The sequence below is a fragment of the Caretta caretta genome, chromosome 12 (assembly GCF_965140235.1).
Source record: "Caretta caretta isolate rCarCar2 chromosome 12, rCarCar1.hap1, whole genome shotgun sequence".
In the NCBI taxonomy this organism is placed as follows: Eukaryota; Metazoa; Chordata; order Testudines; family Cheloniidae; genus Caretta; species Caretta caretta.
This window is the reverse complement of record NC_134217.1, coordinates 8,008,088-8,025,707: the sequence shown is the minus strand read 5'-3', so window position 1 is coordinate 8,025,707 and position 17,620 is coordinate 8,008,088. Positions and strand designations below refer to the sequence as shown.

Genomic DNA, 17,620 nt, shown 5'->3' with positions numbered 1-17,620 from the left:
TAGAATCATAGAATATAAGGGTTGGAAGGGACCCCAGAAGGTCATCTAGTCCAACCCCCTGCTCAAAGCAGGACCAATTCCCAGTTAAATCATCCCAGCCAGGGCTTTGTCAAGCCTGACCTTAAAAACCTCTAAGGAAGGAGATTCTACCACCTCCCTAGGTAACGCATTCCAGTGTTTCACCACCCTCATAGTGAAAAAGTTTTTCCTAATATCCAATCTAAACCTCCCCCACTGCAGCTTGAGACCATTACTCCTCGTTCTGTCATCTGCTACCATTGAGAACAGTCGAGAGCCATCCTCTTTGGAACCCCCTTTCAGGTAGTTGAAAACAGCTATCAAATCCCCCCTCATTCTTCTCTTCTGCAGGCTAAACAATCCCAGCTCCCTCAGCCTCTCCTCATAACTCATGTGTTCCAGACCCCTAATCATTTTTGTTGCCCTTCGCTGGACTCTCTCCAATTTATCCACATCCTTCTTGAAGTGTGGGGCCCAAAACTGGACACAGTACTCCAGATGAGGCCTCACCAATGTCGAATAGAGGGGAACGATCACGTCCCTCGATCTGCTCGCTATGCCCCTACTTATACATCCCAAAATGCCATTGGCCTTCTTGGCAACAAGGGCACACTGCTGACTCATATCCAGCTTCTCGTCCACTGTCACCCCTAGGTCCTTTTCCGCAGAACTGCTGCCTAGCCATTCGGTCCCTAGTCTGTAGCTGTGCATTGGGTTCTTCCGTCCTAAGTGCAGGACCCTGCGCTTGTCCATAACCATAAGCGGTTAATCTTGACACGAATCAATATCCACCATATCTTGAACCTCCCTCTCTGGGGAAGGTTATTGAGAAGATCAATATTAGCAGGTCTACACTAGCATCCTCGAAATTCTCCCTGTTTCCTTTTTCCTTGTAAACCTAGTCTCACTCTAGCATGGAGACCGCACCAGACTTTTGATTCCCCTGTCAGTGAACAAAGATCAGCCATCTATGTTCCCAGACTGTTCAGTAGTTCTAGATGTGCTTGACCATAGGGACATAAGTGGATGGGATTGCTTTGGAGTAGAATCTACTCATCCCTCTCAGGGGTGCTGAGAGGCAATCACTGATCTCCTCTGAGGGCTCTCTTGTGGGGTTCCGTCACCCATCCCGTCTGATGGGTGCCAGGCTGCTGGGGAAGACTGATGGTTAGATATGTGGGCTGCAGCAGCATCCATTTGCTGATGATCCTCAGCTCCCTTTGTCATAGAACCTGGATTCTACACTCTACTTACTTTACCCAGAGCCCCTTGATGCAAGTTGGGTGAATTGAGCTTTATCCAGACAACAGAGGTGATGCTGGAAGGAAGGGGACAAATGTCTGGAGGTATTGAGAGGCTGGGACTGATCGCTCTGTAAAGAAGGGCATAGCAGGCCTTAGTCTTAGCAGATTGCAATCTTGAGGTCTTATTGGGTCCATTAGTGCTCTTGGTCTCCAAAGCTGGCTCATAATACTACTGCCATCTTCAGCTGATCCAGAAGCTGCTTGGCCCTTTCTCCCTGAATTGGACCATACCACAGTTATCCACTTCCAGGCTGGCCTGCTGTAATGAGCCTTCTTGGGGCTACCTTTGAAAGCCTATTTCACCTAAAGGTCCAGTTCAGCAAGGTGCCAAGTCCCTTCAAATCCCATCAATTTCAGTAAGCGCCATGGGTGCTCAGCACCTTGCAGGATCAAGCCCCTGGTGGAGAATGCAGCTGCCTGGTTATTAAATGAGCCAGGACAATGCAAGCATTCTGCACTGGCTTCCTAGTGACCTTCAGGGGCAATGGAAGTGGTCCTGTCTACACAGTGGCTCTGGTCCCTGATAGCTGCCAGACTCCTTTATACCCCACTGAGGCAGTAACGGACCACTAGAAAGCTCTTGCTATCTTCCCAGAAAGCTGAACCCCAGAAGGCAGGCCATAGGGCCTTCTCAGAGGGGAGCCCTTACTTGGAACTCTCCAAAGTAGAAGAAGCAGTACAAGATACATCAGGAAGTGTCATTGCAGTTGACAAGGAATGGTAGCTGGAGTGAGGCTCAGCCTTGTTTTGTAGCTGTATCAGTTAAGCAGTTTGAAGCTTGTCTCTTTAATGTTCATAACCAAAAATGATTCGGTAGGGCGGTTTGTGCATGAGTAGATACATACATATGCGCAAAGCTAGCACCAGGAATTATACCAAGAAACACAGGTGCTACCAACCCTCACGCTTCAGGGCATAATCCAATCACCAGGTGGGGTCAGGAAAAAATTTCCCCTTCCTGGGAAAGCATTGCACGATTAAGCATATCATTGTGAGTTTGTGCCTTCCACCTAAACACATGGGTTTGGGTGTTACTAATAAACTAGACTTTATGGGTCCCATTGGTCTGATCTAATCGTAGGTCTGTGTTAGTAAGCCTTTTCCAAGCTCAGGTGAACTGTGTTTTTTACTTATATGGCGTTTGTTTCTCATGAAGAGAGTGAGTCTGGTCTGAAATGCAGTCAAACCCTGGCACACGGGCTCAGTCATAGAATCATAGAATCATAGAATATCAGGGTTGGAAGGGACCCCAGAAGGTCATCTAGTCCAACCCCCTGCTTGAAGCAGGACCAATTCCCAGTTAAACCAGTCCTCTGTGTTTTACTGGCAATTTAGGGAGTACCAGAAGCAGCCGAATGATAACTGATTTGACTGGGATTTCCACATTTCTGCACCAAAGTTTTGCCTTAACTAGAAGTGACCTGGAGAGCAGGGCCTCTGTCTCAAGCTGTTACATCTCCACTGGCAGCGCTGGAGGTTGATGGGAGAGAAATCACAGCTCTTGCTCTGTCAGGTAATCTCTTCCGGCCTGCTTACCTCCGGTGTAGGAAGTGGGGAAGAGCTCAAATGCTTGTGCATCACTGAGTCATCTTGCACCCCTTGGAATGACGTTGTCATGGAAATGTCATAAGCAAATGCACATCCGCCTTGAGGGCGACCGACCTCTTTGCAATTGCACAGCCATTTTCACCGGGGGGGGTGCGTGTGTGTGTGTGTGTGTGTTTGTGCACACAATCTCACTCACCACAGAACTGCATGGAATCGTTCTGGTGCTGGGTAGGACTCACCCTAGACCTGCATGGAATAGTTCTGGTGCTGAATATAGCGAGCAATGTCTGTAAGTCCAGAGGAGTCCTCACCAAGGACATGGGGCTAGGTTTATTTCCAATATAGCTGACTTCATGGCGTTTAAATGGAGGATGATGTTGGCCCAAGGAGTTGTCGCCTCGACAGTGCAGCTATAAAGCTCTCTCATCTTTAGAGCATAACACAATGAAGGGTGCCGTAAGCTGTGTGGCAGCTAAAAGTCTTAGCTGAAAACCAAGGGAGATGTACCTGAGCTCTGCACTACTTTGCTCCCAGGGGAGAGGCAGGCTCTGTGCCGGAGTTTAGCTCTACAGCAGCCAGGGTTAAAACTGCAAGAGCAGGGGCTAGAAGAGTAAAACCCCTTCACACGCCCTTCTTCTGCCCGCACATCCAAACTGGCTGCACCCCTGGAGTTTTGCACCTTCAGAATGAGCAGCTTCGGCCAGCTGCAGGTTTTGCACATGTAAAGCCAAGCTCTGGGGGCGCCCTTTGGATGGGCTCACTTGGAAATTTTGGCCCGAACAGTCGATAATCCGGTGATTTTAAAAATTAAGATGGTTGGAAATGTTTGAAGCAGGTTAAAATTCAGGGGCGCCAAAGCGTGGCTGGTGACCCCTTTAACTCTTAAAATGCTGGGCTCTGAGTCGAAGGGACAGGTGGTGCTCGTTGAGGCAGTTTCATTAGCCAGTAGGATGAGTGTCTTGGCGGTGCATGGGAAGACCCATGACGGACATCGTTACACCTGCATCTGAGCAGGGATTGGGTGCATCCCTAGGCTGCTTAATAGTAGTGTATTTGGAGGCAAAACCCCCACTTGGGTTTGACTCAGTAACGTTGCAGGGAGCATTCTCGCTCCACAATTGTGGATGTTTCCCCAGATCTGACACACAGTCCATGTATTTCTTATCCCTTCCCCGTCTTCCCGGTGAGCTGCACTAGTTAATCTACAACCTTTCTATCGGTGGTCAGCAGGGACTGAACGGGAATTTAGATCTCACTCCCCTCTTCTGTTTTACTTCCTGCCAAATAAGCAGCACTCCTGTAGCCACAGCCCTGGGGACACACCTGTGTTGTTTTGAATAGAATTAGAACCGTTTTGTTCTTTTTCTTTTAGAAACAATGTAATGACCCAGTGGGAGTGGGGAAAGTTGACCGTAAACAGTTGAGTTGGAACCATTGCTCGCTGCTGAAGCATCAGGACCTGGCTGTTACTGGGTGACGTTCACCCCCGGGCAGAGGGTCGGCACACAGCCCGTGGACTCCTGGTGGCATCCCAGAGTTTGGGCTCCTGCCCGAGCCTGCTCATTTACATTGCAATTTTACAGCCCCATAAGCCAGAGTCAGCTGACATGGGCCAGCTGCGTCTGTTTAATTGCAGTGTAGACATACACCTCAGTGTAGACATACACCTGAGACATACACCTCAGTATAGACATACACCTCAGACATACACCTGAGACATACACCTGAGACATACACCTCAGTGTAGACATACACCTGAGACATACACCTGAGACATACACCTCAGTGTAGACATACACCTGAGACATACACCTCAGTGTAGACATACACCTCAGACATACACCTGAGACATACTCAGTGTAGACATACACCTCAGGCCATTGTAAGCCCTTTATTGAGAGCTGAAGTGATATTTGGGCCATTTGTTGATACTTAGGCCGTTTGTTGGCTTTCTGCTCAGAGTGATTTTGCCCTTGGTGACTAGAATGGATGGAATTTACATAGTCCAGTCAATAGCATAGAAAGCTGGGGGAGATGTGGACTGTCTAGCACAGTGAATCGGTAATGGGCTATGGAGAAGAGCAGTGTAAATTACCAGGTTTGGTTTGTCTGGGTTTTGGCTCACGTTGCTTCTCACACCCCTTGAGCAAACTTGAATCTTGGACTCCCTGTGATGGAGGCAAAACTCACACTGAAATGGGGCAAGTTTTGTTAATAATAATCTCTAGCTCTTCTCATCAGTACAGCTCAAAGCGCTTTATACAGGAGGCCAGGATCACTGTCCCCATTTTACAAATGGGAAAACTGAGGCTTAGAGACTTGCCCAAGGTCACTCCTCAGGCCAGTGTCAGAGCTGGGACTAGAACTCAAGTATCCCGAGTCTCAGTCTAGTGCACTATCCGCTTCGCCACACTGCCTCCCCAAAGCAGTTGAACACTGTGCATCGCATACTGGATCCCAGGGGCTCACAAGAGTTGGTTTCACCCAGGGGATCCACTAATGGTTCTGCTACAGGTATCTAATATTTATCAAATGTCCACTTAACAAAGATTAAATGGCCACAGCTCTCACCTGTTTGTCTTAATGGGACAAACACAGGCAATAAGCAATACAAGAGGAAGAGAAGAGGGTGAGAGTGAGTAAAGATCACGAGAATTGTACTAAGTTTCACAGGAGACTCAGAACCAGTTGTGCCAAGGTGCATTTGGAACGCTTGGAAAACCAACCAGCTTCTAGGCAGGTGACACCTGGGAACTAGATAGTTCTTAGAAGACGGGAGATGGGTGCGGTAGAGGGTGCTAACCCATGGGTGGCTTCAGTCTCAGGGCTTTCCTCCGGGTGAGTCAGCCATTGCTAGTGGAGATGTGGGAAGGCTGGGAGCAAATGTCCAGAGGGTCAGTGAGGAAAACCATAAGGGAGGTGGCTGGGTGTGTGACCAGTGACCAGGAGGGATCTTGGCTTGAGCCTCTTCCTGATGGAAGGGTGGTTGCAGGAATGTAAGGCAACAAGGAGGAGACCAAGTCTCCTAGCGAATGATGAGAAGAGAGGTCTGAGGAGGTGAGTAAGGGGCCTACAGGGCTTCAGAGCAGCGGGTTGATGGAGGATGGATATAGCTGGATGGGATGGTGGACCATGAGGAGACACTGGCCCAAATTTTCTGAAATAGGAGCCCAAAGTTAGGTTGCAAAGTTCATGTTCAGGCACCTACGGGTGGGGTTTTCAACGTGATGTAGGCGCGCAAGTCCCATTGAAAGTGAATCTCATTGAGAGTCAGTGGCGCTTATGCTCCTAAATCACTTAGGCTCTTGACTTGCCCATATCATATGGGAAAGGCATCTGCAATCTCTCAGCACTGCAATCGCCCAGACACATGGACTGGGGCTGTGTTCGTGTTAACTCTTTCCTCTCCCCCTCGAGCAAGTCTTTGTGGGGGCGTGCACGGGGCTGGGAGAAGCCTGGAGCCGATAAACTACCCGCAGCGCCGCGGCTGATTTCACTCTCGGCTCTGTCTCCCCAGCAATACTTCATCCTCCTGATCATCACGGACGGCGTCATCAGCGACATGGACGAGACGAGACACGCCGTGGTGCAGGCCTCCAAGCTGCCCATGTCCATCATCATCGTGGGGGTGGGCAACGCGGACTTTGCAGCCATGGAGTTCCTGGATGGGGATAACCGCGTGCTCCGGTCTTATACTGGCGAGGAAGCCATGCGGGACATTGTGCAGTTCGTGCCCTTCCGCGAGTTCCGCAGCGTAAGTGCAGGCGGCTTTGCTGTGCCCGCCAGACCCGGTCCATTTCCAGCAGGGTGTCAGTCAGCCACAGAGACCCGTCCCACGGGGGAAATGCCCCAGAACTGGCGTGCTCTGTTCATTTCTCTAGTTAAAGAAGAGGGGACAGGCTCATACGTTTCATGCTGTACAGAATTCTAGGTACGCACTCCCGGCTCAGAGTCAGAGTTCAAGTCCTCTTGCTAGACTGGGAGTCCTACCCAGTTCTCATGTAGTGCATTGCTGCAGAGGAGACGTGAACCCAGGGGACGTTACTGGCATTTTCCAGACTGCCAGCAAAACCAAAGCGCAGATAAGCGTGAGTCTGGGCAGCAAGGCTTGGCACTTGCATCTGTTTTTCAGGCCGGAGCAAAGAGAGCATAAGTGATGCTGCCCAAGCTCACGAAGCAGGTTGGTGGGAGCGGTGGGGTTATAACCTGGAATCCCTGACTCTCAGTCCTGGGCCATAACCACTGGGCAATTCTGCCTCCTCTGCATAGAAGCTTTTCAGACTCCATCGGGGCTAAGGTGAAGTTCCTGCTATGCAGCGAGCAATCCCATGCAATAGCGCTGGGAGGATAGTCCCGGTGTCTGGGCCATCATCCCTTCTCCCTGCAGAGCAGCTGCTGTTGCCCAAGGCTGCGTGAGAGCTATTAGCAAGTGCGTAATGCATGCTACACAGTCACTGCAGGGTAACTGTCTGACTCAACGCTCTAAGTGCTTTGGGATGCTGGGAGAAAGAGAGGCAGGATACCAAGGCACATTCTCTAGTATCAGCCCTGCTGGCTTCCATTGTAGTGGTGAGTGGGCGTGATCTAAAGCCACCGTGGCAACTGTTACCTTCTCTACCAGCACCTGGGCTTGCATGAAAACCTGGTAACCGTAGGTGGGCCTACACCCACCCTGGTAATTGTACATGGGCCTTAATACCAGTCCAGTGACCCGCTGGGGCAGCTGCTGGGCACAAGTGACAACAATAAATCATTTGGCCTGTTTGTTCTTTTTTTATACAGGCACCTAAAGAAACTTTGGCCAAAGCGGTGTTGGCAGAACTCCCCCAGCAAGTCGTTCAGTATTTCAAGCATCAAAATCTGCCTCCCCTCAGCTCGGAGCCAGTGTAGGGCTGAGAGCATCGGTGTTGTCTGCATGCTGCCGATTTCCGGAGGGTGCATGTCTCACATGCTTTTAAACCTTTGTACTCTTTTAATTTAATTCGTTTATTTTATTAAAAGCTCTCCAACCCGGAGAAGCCGCTAGATTGGCGTTGTACGTTCCTGGGCCAGGGTAACGGTCGCGGGCTGAACGGAGACCTCTCCTGCCTCCCTCCCGTCACTTTTAAGTATTGAAGGCACTTTGTATAATTTTAGTGGAACGGGATTAAAATTTTTACAGATCAGAACTTGCTTTTTTCCAAACGACAAAATGTTTAATATATTATCACCCACTCCTGTGTATAGATCACGTATCTGTGTTGTACCCATAACCCTCTCATGCTCTATGGTCATTTTTATACTGTGTACATGTTATATTTGTTATACTCAGGTTAATAAAGAAACTCAGATATTTAAAAGCCAGGCCTGGGTCTGTTGTTTGGGTCCAGTGCAGAACGGCCTCTTAGCGCCCTGTACAGCATTTAATGCTGGCTGCCTTGCTCTGTCGGGGTAATCGTGCGAATATCTTACTCCTCCTTTGGCAAGAACGTTCCCTGGTTGGGTCTCACCCTTGCTTCTATCTTAAGTGGTTGACTGGGGCCCTGATTCAGCAAAGCATTGAAGCAAGCGCTTAAGTCCCTTTGACTTCAGTAGCTCTGAAGCATGTGATTAAAGCGAAGCACAAGTGTGGAAGTGTTTTGCAGAATTCAGATGGACTTAAGCAGATGCTTAATTTTAATTACGTGATTAACTTCGTGACTGGGTCTTCTGTCTGACCGAGATTGATGTTTAAGGGGGCCCCATCTTTTGTTTGTGCAGCACCTAGCACAATGGGGTCCCTGACTAGAACAATAATAGTGATAGTGTTGGAGCATCTTGTACACATTTCATGTATCAACCCTCACAACACCCCTGCAAGGTAAGACAGCAGTGTTAAGAGGGGAAACTGAGGCACATCAAGGCGAAGTGATTTGCCCCATGGTCACCCAGGGAGTCTGTGGAAGAGCCAGGAAGTTGCCCCTAGATCTTTTGAGTGTCAATCCAGTGCCTTAGCCAGATGGCCGTCCTACCTATGTCTAGCATGTAGACATTGAAGTAGAGGAAGAAAGAGGAGCCTAAATACTCTAAACAAAAGTGACCTCCGCTCTCGCCTTCTAAGGGTGCAACCGTTGGCCTTGCATTATTTTTCTCTTCAGGTCTTTTGCCCCTGAGCGCAGGATGTGCGTGGCTGTGGAATGGCTTCCGGCCAGACCCAAGGATGTGTCCGACCGCTTTCAGAGCGCAGTGCAAAACCGGTCGGTTATGCAGGTCCCCCCTGAGTGACTCCAGCAGCAGAACGCCCCCTCCTCCCCTTTTCTCATGGAGCGATGCAGAATTCCTCGCCGGCAGTACGAGCAGCTGAAACCCACAACGGCCGTGCAAGGTGGCCTTTATGTAATGCCCCAGTCTCCCTGCCATGGGTATGGCAGCGACACACAGATCTGTCCTGCCAGGTGTGCGTCTTGCACTTGGTCTAGCTAGAAGTCCGACCTTGGGAAACGGTGAGTCACTGCACGTCTCCTCGCTCCGCGGCACGCTGCTGTTTCGACAGGGACGTCTCTCCTGACTCGCGTGCTCTGGTTCTCGTTGTGCTGTAAAACCTTGATTCCATGCAGTAACCTCGGAGCCTGTCGTTAGAGTCACTGGAGAGGCCCTGCGCCCTTCCCCCAGATCCAGGCCGCTCCACGGGGAGGCATCTGATATTAAACCAATGACTCTACGTGAGCTAGGCCGAAAGGCCTCTCAGAGGCAATAACGCCGCTGATGTTGCAACGCGAAGGGTCGCCCTGGCTTATTTGGCAGCTTTTTCACGTCTGGGGCCAAAAGTGTGTCGGTCTCCCCCAGGAGCCGTTCTTCATTCCCAGCTCAGTGATGCTGGCGGAGCAGCAGGTGGGCCTGTTGGGGGACGCTGGTAAACCTTGCTGCCTCTCAGGGAATGTCTGTACGGAAGCTTTCAGACTGCTCAGGAACTGAGCCATGAGTCAGGCCGCCCCCCAGATAAAACCGTCCCGAATGGCACAGCTTGTGGGCTGAGCGCATGCAGCTACCGTCCGCCTACCCCCTCATTGCACTCTTGGGATCTGCCCTGTTGCTCTCTCTGAGTCCCTCGGGGGGGAATGGCCTTTCCTGCGCAGTGCACTGGAGAAAGCCAGGCTCTATTTTTACTCTAGCCAGGCAGTTGGCTTCAAGCGGAGTAAATCGTCACCCAGCCTGCAACAGCCGGAGATGCGCTCTTAAGACCAAAGCATAGCGTCAGCTCAAACAAGGGAGCCCAGTGAGTGGCAGCCCTCGCTCCCTTGCAGAATCTCCTCCCAAACACGCGCCCCTCGCTTTACTGGCCCGCCAGCGCTCCCTGACTGGCGGGTTCTTTGCCCTATTGTCAGCTGCCTCGCCCCGCCCTCAGGAACCTAAGGAACTGGAGGGGTGGAGGCAGCTTCCTTTGGGCAAAGCAGCAGCCAGACCTGAGACAGGGTCTATGCAGTGCCAGGCCCGGCAGTGAAGAAGGCTGTCAGTGGCAGGGGAGACAGGCATGCCGGGGGTCCACTTGGCTCCTTCCCTTCATGCTCTGCTTCGTTTCGTTGTCCCCAGGTTCCTGGTGCCAAGCCCTAGATTCTGCTCTGGTGAGTCTCATTCACAGTTAATTGCAGATGGTTAGCTGGCTGATGATACCAACACCTGTAGCATTTCCATCCAGCGTGTCCCTTGGCAAGAACCTTTCATTGCCTGCTCCTGTGGGGTGGCTACCGAGGTTTCCTTGTGCTAAGGAGCAGGCACTTACTGTATGCAGTTGGACAGAGAGGAAGGATGGTCCAGTGGGTAAGATGCTAGACTAGGATTTGGAAGACTTGCTCTGCCACAGACTTCCTGTGTGACCCTGGGCAAGTCACTTAGTTTCTCAGTGCCTCAGTTCCCATCTGTACAATGGGGATGATAGCACTGCCCTGCCTCACAGGGGTGTGAGGAGAAATGCATTGTAGCTGGAGAGGTGCTCAGATGGTACGGTAATGGGAGACATTAGGTGTGTTTTCCTGTGTTCCTATCTGTGTACTATGCCGTGATGCTATGGGGAATGACCTGGCTTTACCATTTGGCTGTTAAATTGATTTAGCAAGGTGGAACCTTGGGACCTTCACAACTCTCTGCCCATCCCTTGCTGAAGGGGGAAGCACCTATGCGTAACTCCCTCTTTTGTACTCCCTCCTGTATTTTGTTTTCTTGGACTTCTGTGCTTATCAGGAAGTGTCTCTAAGGTGGGGGGCTTGAGCTAGATTTGTATTTATTCTGTAACCAAAGACACTTGATTGACACCACAATTTACCCTTTATTGGGGTCCAAAAGGCTAGATAGAAGGGTTTCCCAGATCTGCAATTCCCTTTGCAAGTGATCTTTGCAGGGCAGAAGGCCTAGTGGGTAGAACACTAGACTGGGACTGAGGAGACCTGCAAAATGGGGATATGATGCTGCCATCCTTTGTCAGGTGCTTTGAGATCTACTGACAAAAACACTGCAGAAGAGCTACGTGGTGGTAGTATTTATTTATTTATGTGTACATACCAGATGCACCTAGAGCTCCAGCTGAGATCAGGGTCCTACTGTGCTATGCTTTGTACCGACATATCCTGTCCTAGAGAACTTACAATCTAAATAGCCACTGTAACACCATTTCTGCTCCATGTTTTCCTTGAAGATGATGCCTTGGAAGAGCGATCTGGTGTGCTGGGTCACACTATCTTACTCTTTCTATGCCATGGAAACAACCATGCCAGTCCTATTATATTTTATACGTTATCTAAACTCTGACTGCTTTCCCAGTAAATTTGCATGCCAGAACATGCAGTTACTCCCATGGCCACTTCTCCTTTAGTGACTAAGGCCCCATTCCTCAAAGGTATTTAGGCTCCTCATTTCCACTGATGTCAATGGAAATTCGAAATGTAACTACCTTTGCGGGATCTGGCCTGGGGAGCTTACTTCATGAGGCCTTTCATCCGTGAATACGATGCTAGATCTCCCCCGCTGCAGCCCCTGAATTAGTAAGTGGCTGGTGCGTTGTGGCTGGTTACGGAAATCCTGTGGCGGTCTGCCGTTTTCTTTTGTGTTTCAACAAGTCCTCCACGTTCAGCTCTGCTCTGAACGGCGATGGTGTCGAAAGGCTGCTGTCGTAGGCAACAGATCTGCTTCTTGTGCCTATTCAGTCACAGCTGCTGCTTTCTGTGCATAAAATCGGGGGTTTGCTGCTTTTTTACGTCTCTCCGCCCTGCAGAGCCAACACAGCCGCTGGGGCGTGAGCTGGACTCTGCCTTCTTGTGCCTCAGCAGAACTGTTTAAGTTCCAATCAGTTGTACTGTACTTCCCTACTGAAGGGGGTGGGGTGGGAAGGTCACTCAGGTGTAACTGAAGACCTAATGTGGCCTGCAAAGACTTGATTGCTGCTGCTCATGCACAAGAAGGAAGGAGTCCAGCTTGATTCTGGGATCCCAAGTCAAGTGGTCAGTTTGCCAGTTGGGGGGGGAACGCCCTTTGTAACTTGTGAATGCATCTTGGTGCTGAAATCATTGACCCGCATTGAAGAGGCAACTGCTCACGGGGCCACCTACAAGCGCGTGTCCCTTGTAGAGCTGCACACTTGAACTCCTGTAGGTTCCAAGGATGGCTAGACAGGCTGCTCCCAAGAGTCTGGACTTGGCTTCAGCCAGAGAGCTCTTCACTCCTCCCCACGCTAGGAGCCCCTACTGTACCCCTGAAACCTGGCCCAAAGTCACAACCTGCAGCCAGTGGAATTACGGGGCTGAACTGGGCCCCTACGGGGTTATTTTTGTTCTGGCTTTGGAAGCTGTGACCGGGGTCCTAGTGGGGGCCAGCTGTGGTACTCAATTAGGTTGAATTGCAAAGAATGGGGCAGACAATCCTCCCAAAAGCTGGTGGATATTCCAATACTTAGATTTACCAAGCCAGCATAAACCAGCTTCTTCGGATGAAGTGAGCTGTAGATCACAAAAGCTCATGCTCAAATAAATTGGTTAGTCTCTAAGGTGCCACAAGTCCTCCTTTTCTTTTTGCGAATACAGACTAACAGGGCTGTTACTCTGAAACCTGTCTGTTTACAGGTAGCATCTAATCTAATTGAGATACCCGCAATCAGTATTACTTCTAACAATACAGGTTTGCATTTCAAAGTTCTAGCCTATTTAGCACGAATGGCCCTCATTACCATTCACATATCTTGTAACATGACTTCAAAGGTGGGTTTTGGGTCATTCAGCCTGCAGGCTGGTTAACCCTTTCTGGCCATGTGTCACAGATCCCTTTTATTTCCTTTCTCCAGTTAGTCTGTGCACATGACTCCTTCCTGCATGTGCTACTGAGGGTCCCCAAGGCAAATGACACCCACCCACCCAGACACACTCCTCCTCCCTGCCTGGGATCCTGAAGTGGTGGTGTCATATGGATGGGGAGAATAAGGAGACTAGGCGTGGGTGGGTGAGATTCTGTGGCCTGCATTGTGCAGGAGGTCAGACTAGATGATCATAATGGTCCCTTCTGACCTTAATATCTATGAGTCTAGAGGACCCCACTGTTCAGACCATGCTGCCTTATTGAATAAGGCAGATGAATGAAGCATTGGTCCCTTCAGCTTGGATAACGAAGTGGGAGATGGCTGCAGGCTAATTTAGAACACATGCCCAGACAGACTCTTTCGCTGCCCATGGGAGTGAAGATGTGGAATGCCATCCCCCTCTCCTGGGCTTCTCTCTGATGAGTAACAGGAAATGGGTGGGATTCTGGCCTTAGATCTGTGTCAGGTGCAGAGCAGGGAGAAGAGAGGACATTACTGCCAGTTCTCAAAGTTTACCCAAGTCCCTTTCAAAATGACACAGGCAACCAGATTCATCATCTCTTCTGCACTCCCCCGATCAGCTGCGGGGGTCACCACACTGCACCCCTCCCCCGTTTCCTCTAGCAAAGACCTTGGGGTTGCCTAATGACTGTGTGTGTTTGTTCTGTGATGATGTACACATTCTTATACACTTGATAAGAATGTGTTTATCACATGGGCAAATTATGATGGGGCCTTCCTTAAACGACTCATTTTTTAGCTTTTAAGTTCCTGGTTGTTTGTTTTTCCCCTGAATGGTGCAGTCTATGCTGTCACGTAGTAACCTTAACATTTTGATTAGTGAGGACACGCCTATTATGAGATGGTTTTATTGCATCTGCAGGGAACTTAAATGTGAAGATATGGCTCGTTATACATCACAATAAGGGTAGCAAAGGCCCTGAGTCAGTCAGTTTGGGCCGTGCACCCAGCAGGATCTGGCTCTAAAGCCAGCTTAACCAGACCAGAGATGAGAGACCACTCCCCGTGTCTGGGTGAGCCTCAGGTAGCCCAGACCCACTTCCCCTCGATGTTGGCATAGCATGGAAATGGGGGCATGACCAAAGAAAAGGGGGTTTAGCTGGGCTGTCTCTAGGCCACATATGTGTTGCCTGACATAAATTCGAGCCATTTTCAGAGCTCCTGCAGTGCTGGGGAATTGGCCTGTATTGAGCAGCATTAACAAAGTGCTAAGGTGAGCTGTGATACGCGCTCACAACCCTCCCGCTCCAGCTAGCTTGTGCTCTGCACAGTGTAGCAACTCCTCAGGATCAGGCCCATAATGGGTTTAACTGTGTAGGGGGATTTCACTTTCTATGTGCTTTTTGGAGCATCGACCCCACTTCTTTCCCCCAGCCATTAGCCAGTTGGCTTTAGGAATCATCCTGTTCATTTAGATTTTAAAAACAAAAAACCTGAATGCACTTCTCTAGTGATGTCTGACAAGGTTTAATCAATTTCACAGATTAACTCTTAAATTACTTTGCATGCATGTGTTTGAAGCATTGCACTTGCTTCTCAGTTATGCTTTGGCAAGGACTGTGGCTAAACTAAGCCTGCCTCACACTGGGAAGAGAGTTTGGGGTTTCCTTGTCTTTGTGGTTTTTTAGCTATTAGAAACTTCTAAGTGATGAAAGATCCGTGCCAGTTGGGAAAAATTGGGCATCTAGCTAATTAGAACCACGTTCTCCAAGAGTTTGCGTGAGCTGTTGATCAGTAAAATGATCTCTTCAGCGCTAATTACTGCTTTGTTCGGTCACTAACTAGATTAACAACTTTTAAAGATAAATTGTAAAACCTGAATTATATTATGAGAACCATTGACAAGCAATCCTCATATCAAACTCTATTAGGCTTGATTTCTTTTCTCCTTAGGCTAAACTGTTTGTAGTGGAAGCTTCCTGTGTCTCCTTGCTGCCAGCAGGAGTAAATACAGTAACAAGCTGGAATGACCATTATTTCTAGCTTGCCTAGTCATCTCTCAACTTGACTGGCGTACTAGCCTTGTTGCCAGCATTTCAGCTGCTTCTTTGGAATGCTGCCATTTTAATGCAAAACTGCTGCTCTTCTCTGCGCATCATGGGCTACTTCGTGCAATCTATTGGCTATTACTTGAGGTAAAAGTCAGAATTGATTTTTAAATGCAGCTCTTAGTTAAGTGCAGGACTTGGTCTAGCTACATAATCCTTGTATGTTATACTGGTCTTTGCAAAAGATGGATCTTAATGAACCATTCAACTCTTACCCTCCAAACTTTGGAAGAAGGGTGGGAAAGAGGTTTCCAAATAGCTCTAAATCTTGTAAGTGGCTATTTTTTACAATAGGTTGAAACAACTCAAAAGTACCGCCACCCAGACTTTGGGGTGTTCAACTTCCAGGCTGGAATCTACAGCTCAGAATCTCAGTTGGTTCTTACAAAGGAAATTATACACGTGTTGGCTGCATGCCTTTACTCTGGAAAGGTGTCTTCACTTCTCAAGTCTTAAAATGAACACGGACAAATATTTTTAATTTTACTATTGCAGAGTCTTTTGATAGATTAGTCACATGCTCTGTAAAGTTATGGTAATGAGAAATTGGCATTTAAAAATAAATGCAGCAACTTGATTACTGAACTGCTACCATGATGTCAAACTTCTCCTGCAGAAGCCTTGAACCCAAGGCAATGCATGTCTATTTCCATTCTTTCTGCTCCACCCTGAAGAGCCACCACTCACTGTCAGATTAGCCAGCTGATTATCTGCATGTTCTGATTTACTTCCCCCCACCCATACTGTTCCTCCAGCAAATCACTGGGTGCGCTTGGAATACACTGCTTTGAAGCACAGGAAGGTAAACAGACAGCTTTCCCCTTAGGAGTAAATAACCTTCCCCTCCAGGAAAGCACCGACACCAGTTCTTCTGAAGATTATCCCCCTCAGAGGCTCTAGCAAGTGTTTCACATAATGAAGGGAGCGAATTATTTTGTCAACTCCCAGTTGTGGGTGGAGCGTCACCATTCAAAAAGCAAGCCCAGCACATTTGAGGTTAGGCCCAACAAATCTGCCTGTACGGCTGATGTAAAGCGATGTGCACAGTTCTGGCTAACTGTGCAGAAATAGATGGATCACTGGCACCTGCAGCCTCATTATTGCATGCATAATTCATTATGCTTTAAAAAGAGTCAGGTCTCTCATGCAACTTCTGTCCCTTAGTAGCTGAGCACTCAGGAACCAGTAACTGCAGGGAACGTAAACGAAAGCTAAATGCTATGCAGGGATGTCCACTCAAAGCCCGTGGCGTGCAAGGTCTTGAGTTGATGCAACATAAGCACGTCAGCCAAAGACAATGCCTGAGGAAACATGGCAGATAGCTGGACCTAGAACAACGGGCACTTCTACAGGTTAGGGGGATGTTGAATCCATGTAACCCAAGAGCCACACCCATGAAACGTGAATGGAGTCAAGGGACCTGTTCGGTTCCATAGGCATTGCTGTCGGAGATGGTGGGGGTAGAGAGGCAGCTGAGGAACTGCCCGTTTCAGGGAATACGCTTCACGTACAAATAAAAGATGTGGGAGAAGAGGTCATTGCACAGTTAGGGTTTGTGCCTTAAGAAGAAATACCTGGTTTCCTTTGGCCTTCAGCAGATCTATTACCTTGTGGGTTCATCTGGCTTGCTCCATAAGACATCACTTATTCTTTTAGCCTCAGTGTAGACCAAGCTTTGGTCCCATACCATATCATCTTATGCTGGTATAACTACATCGCTCAGGCGTGTGGAAAATCTACACCAATGAGCCAAGCAGATATGCTGACCTAACTCCCAGTGTAACTAGTGCTAGGTCAATGGGAGGGCTTTTGTTGCCATAGCTACTGCCTCGCAGGGAGGTGGAGTACCTAGGCTGACCGAAGCGCTCCCATCAACATAGGTAGCGTCTTTACTGAGCTGTGCCGCGAGTGTCGTCCCACATCCTCACGCACCCTGGGCCTGGTGGCAGTAGCCGCAGGGCCCAGTGGAGATCAGAGTTTTAGTGACGTTGAACCTCCCCCCTCATCTGCCTGGTGGAGGCAAGACTTGTAGCTACTTTAAGACATCCTTCTCGTGGAGGAAAGCTACTAGTCACCACATTTACCAGTATCAGTATATATAGAGAGAGGATACACACACAGCCTTGAGCAGAAGGAGGTGAACATTAGATCCATGGCCCATGGGAGTCTTTAACAATTGAAGTTTGGCTTATTCTGATACAGACAATGCCAAACTTTGTCATCCTCCATCTGAGAAATACAGATGAAGTGTCTACAAAGGGTTTGTCTGTGTACCTGAATTCCTCCTCCTCCTGTATGTTTATATACCTTTGAAGGACAGCAGCATTTATCTGCACCCAAAAAGTTAAGCCTTATCCTACCATTGACAGGGGCAGAGGTTTGAA

General features: G+C 49.0%; 1 protein-coding gene across 2 annotated transcripts in view; it reads left to right on the top strand.

Annotated features, from left to right (window-relative positions):
- CPNE2 (copine 2) overlaps window positions 1-8,209 on the top strand; it is a 160,942-nt gene extending 152,733 nt beyond the window's left edge. For both annotated transcript variants that reach the window (XM_048816708.2, XM_048816707.2), the window contains exons 15-16: window positions 6,388-6,624; window positions 7,653-8,209. In XM_048816708.2, coding sequence (XP_048672665.1) covers window positions 6,388-6,624; window positions 7,653-7,760 — 345 coding nt within the window. In that variant the 3' untranslated portion in view covers window positions 7,761-8,209. The remainder of the gene's footprint in view (window positions 1-6,387; window positions 6,625-7,652) is intronic.
- Window positions 8,210-17,620: the final 9,411 nt, after the last annotated feature.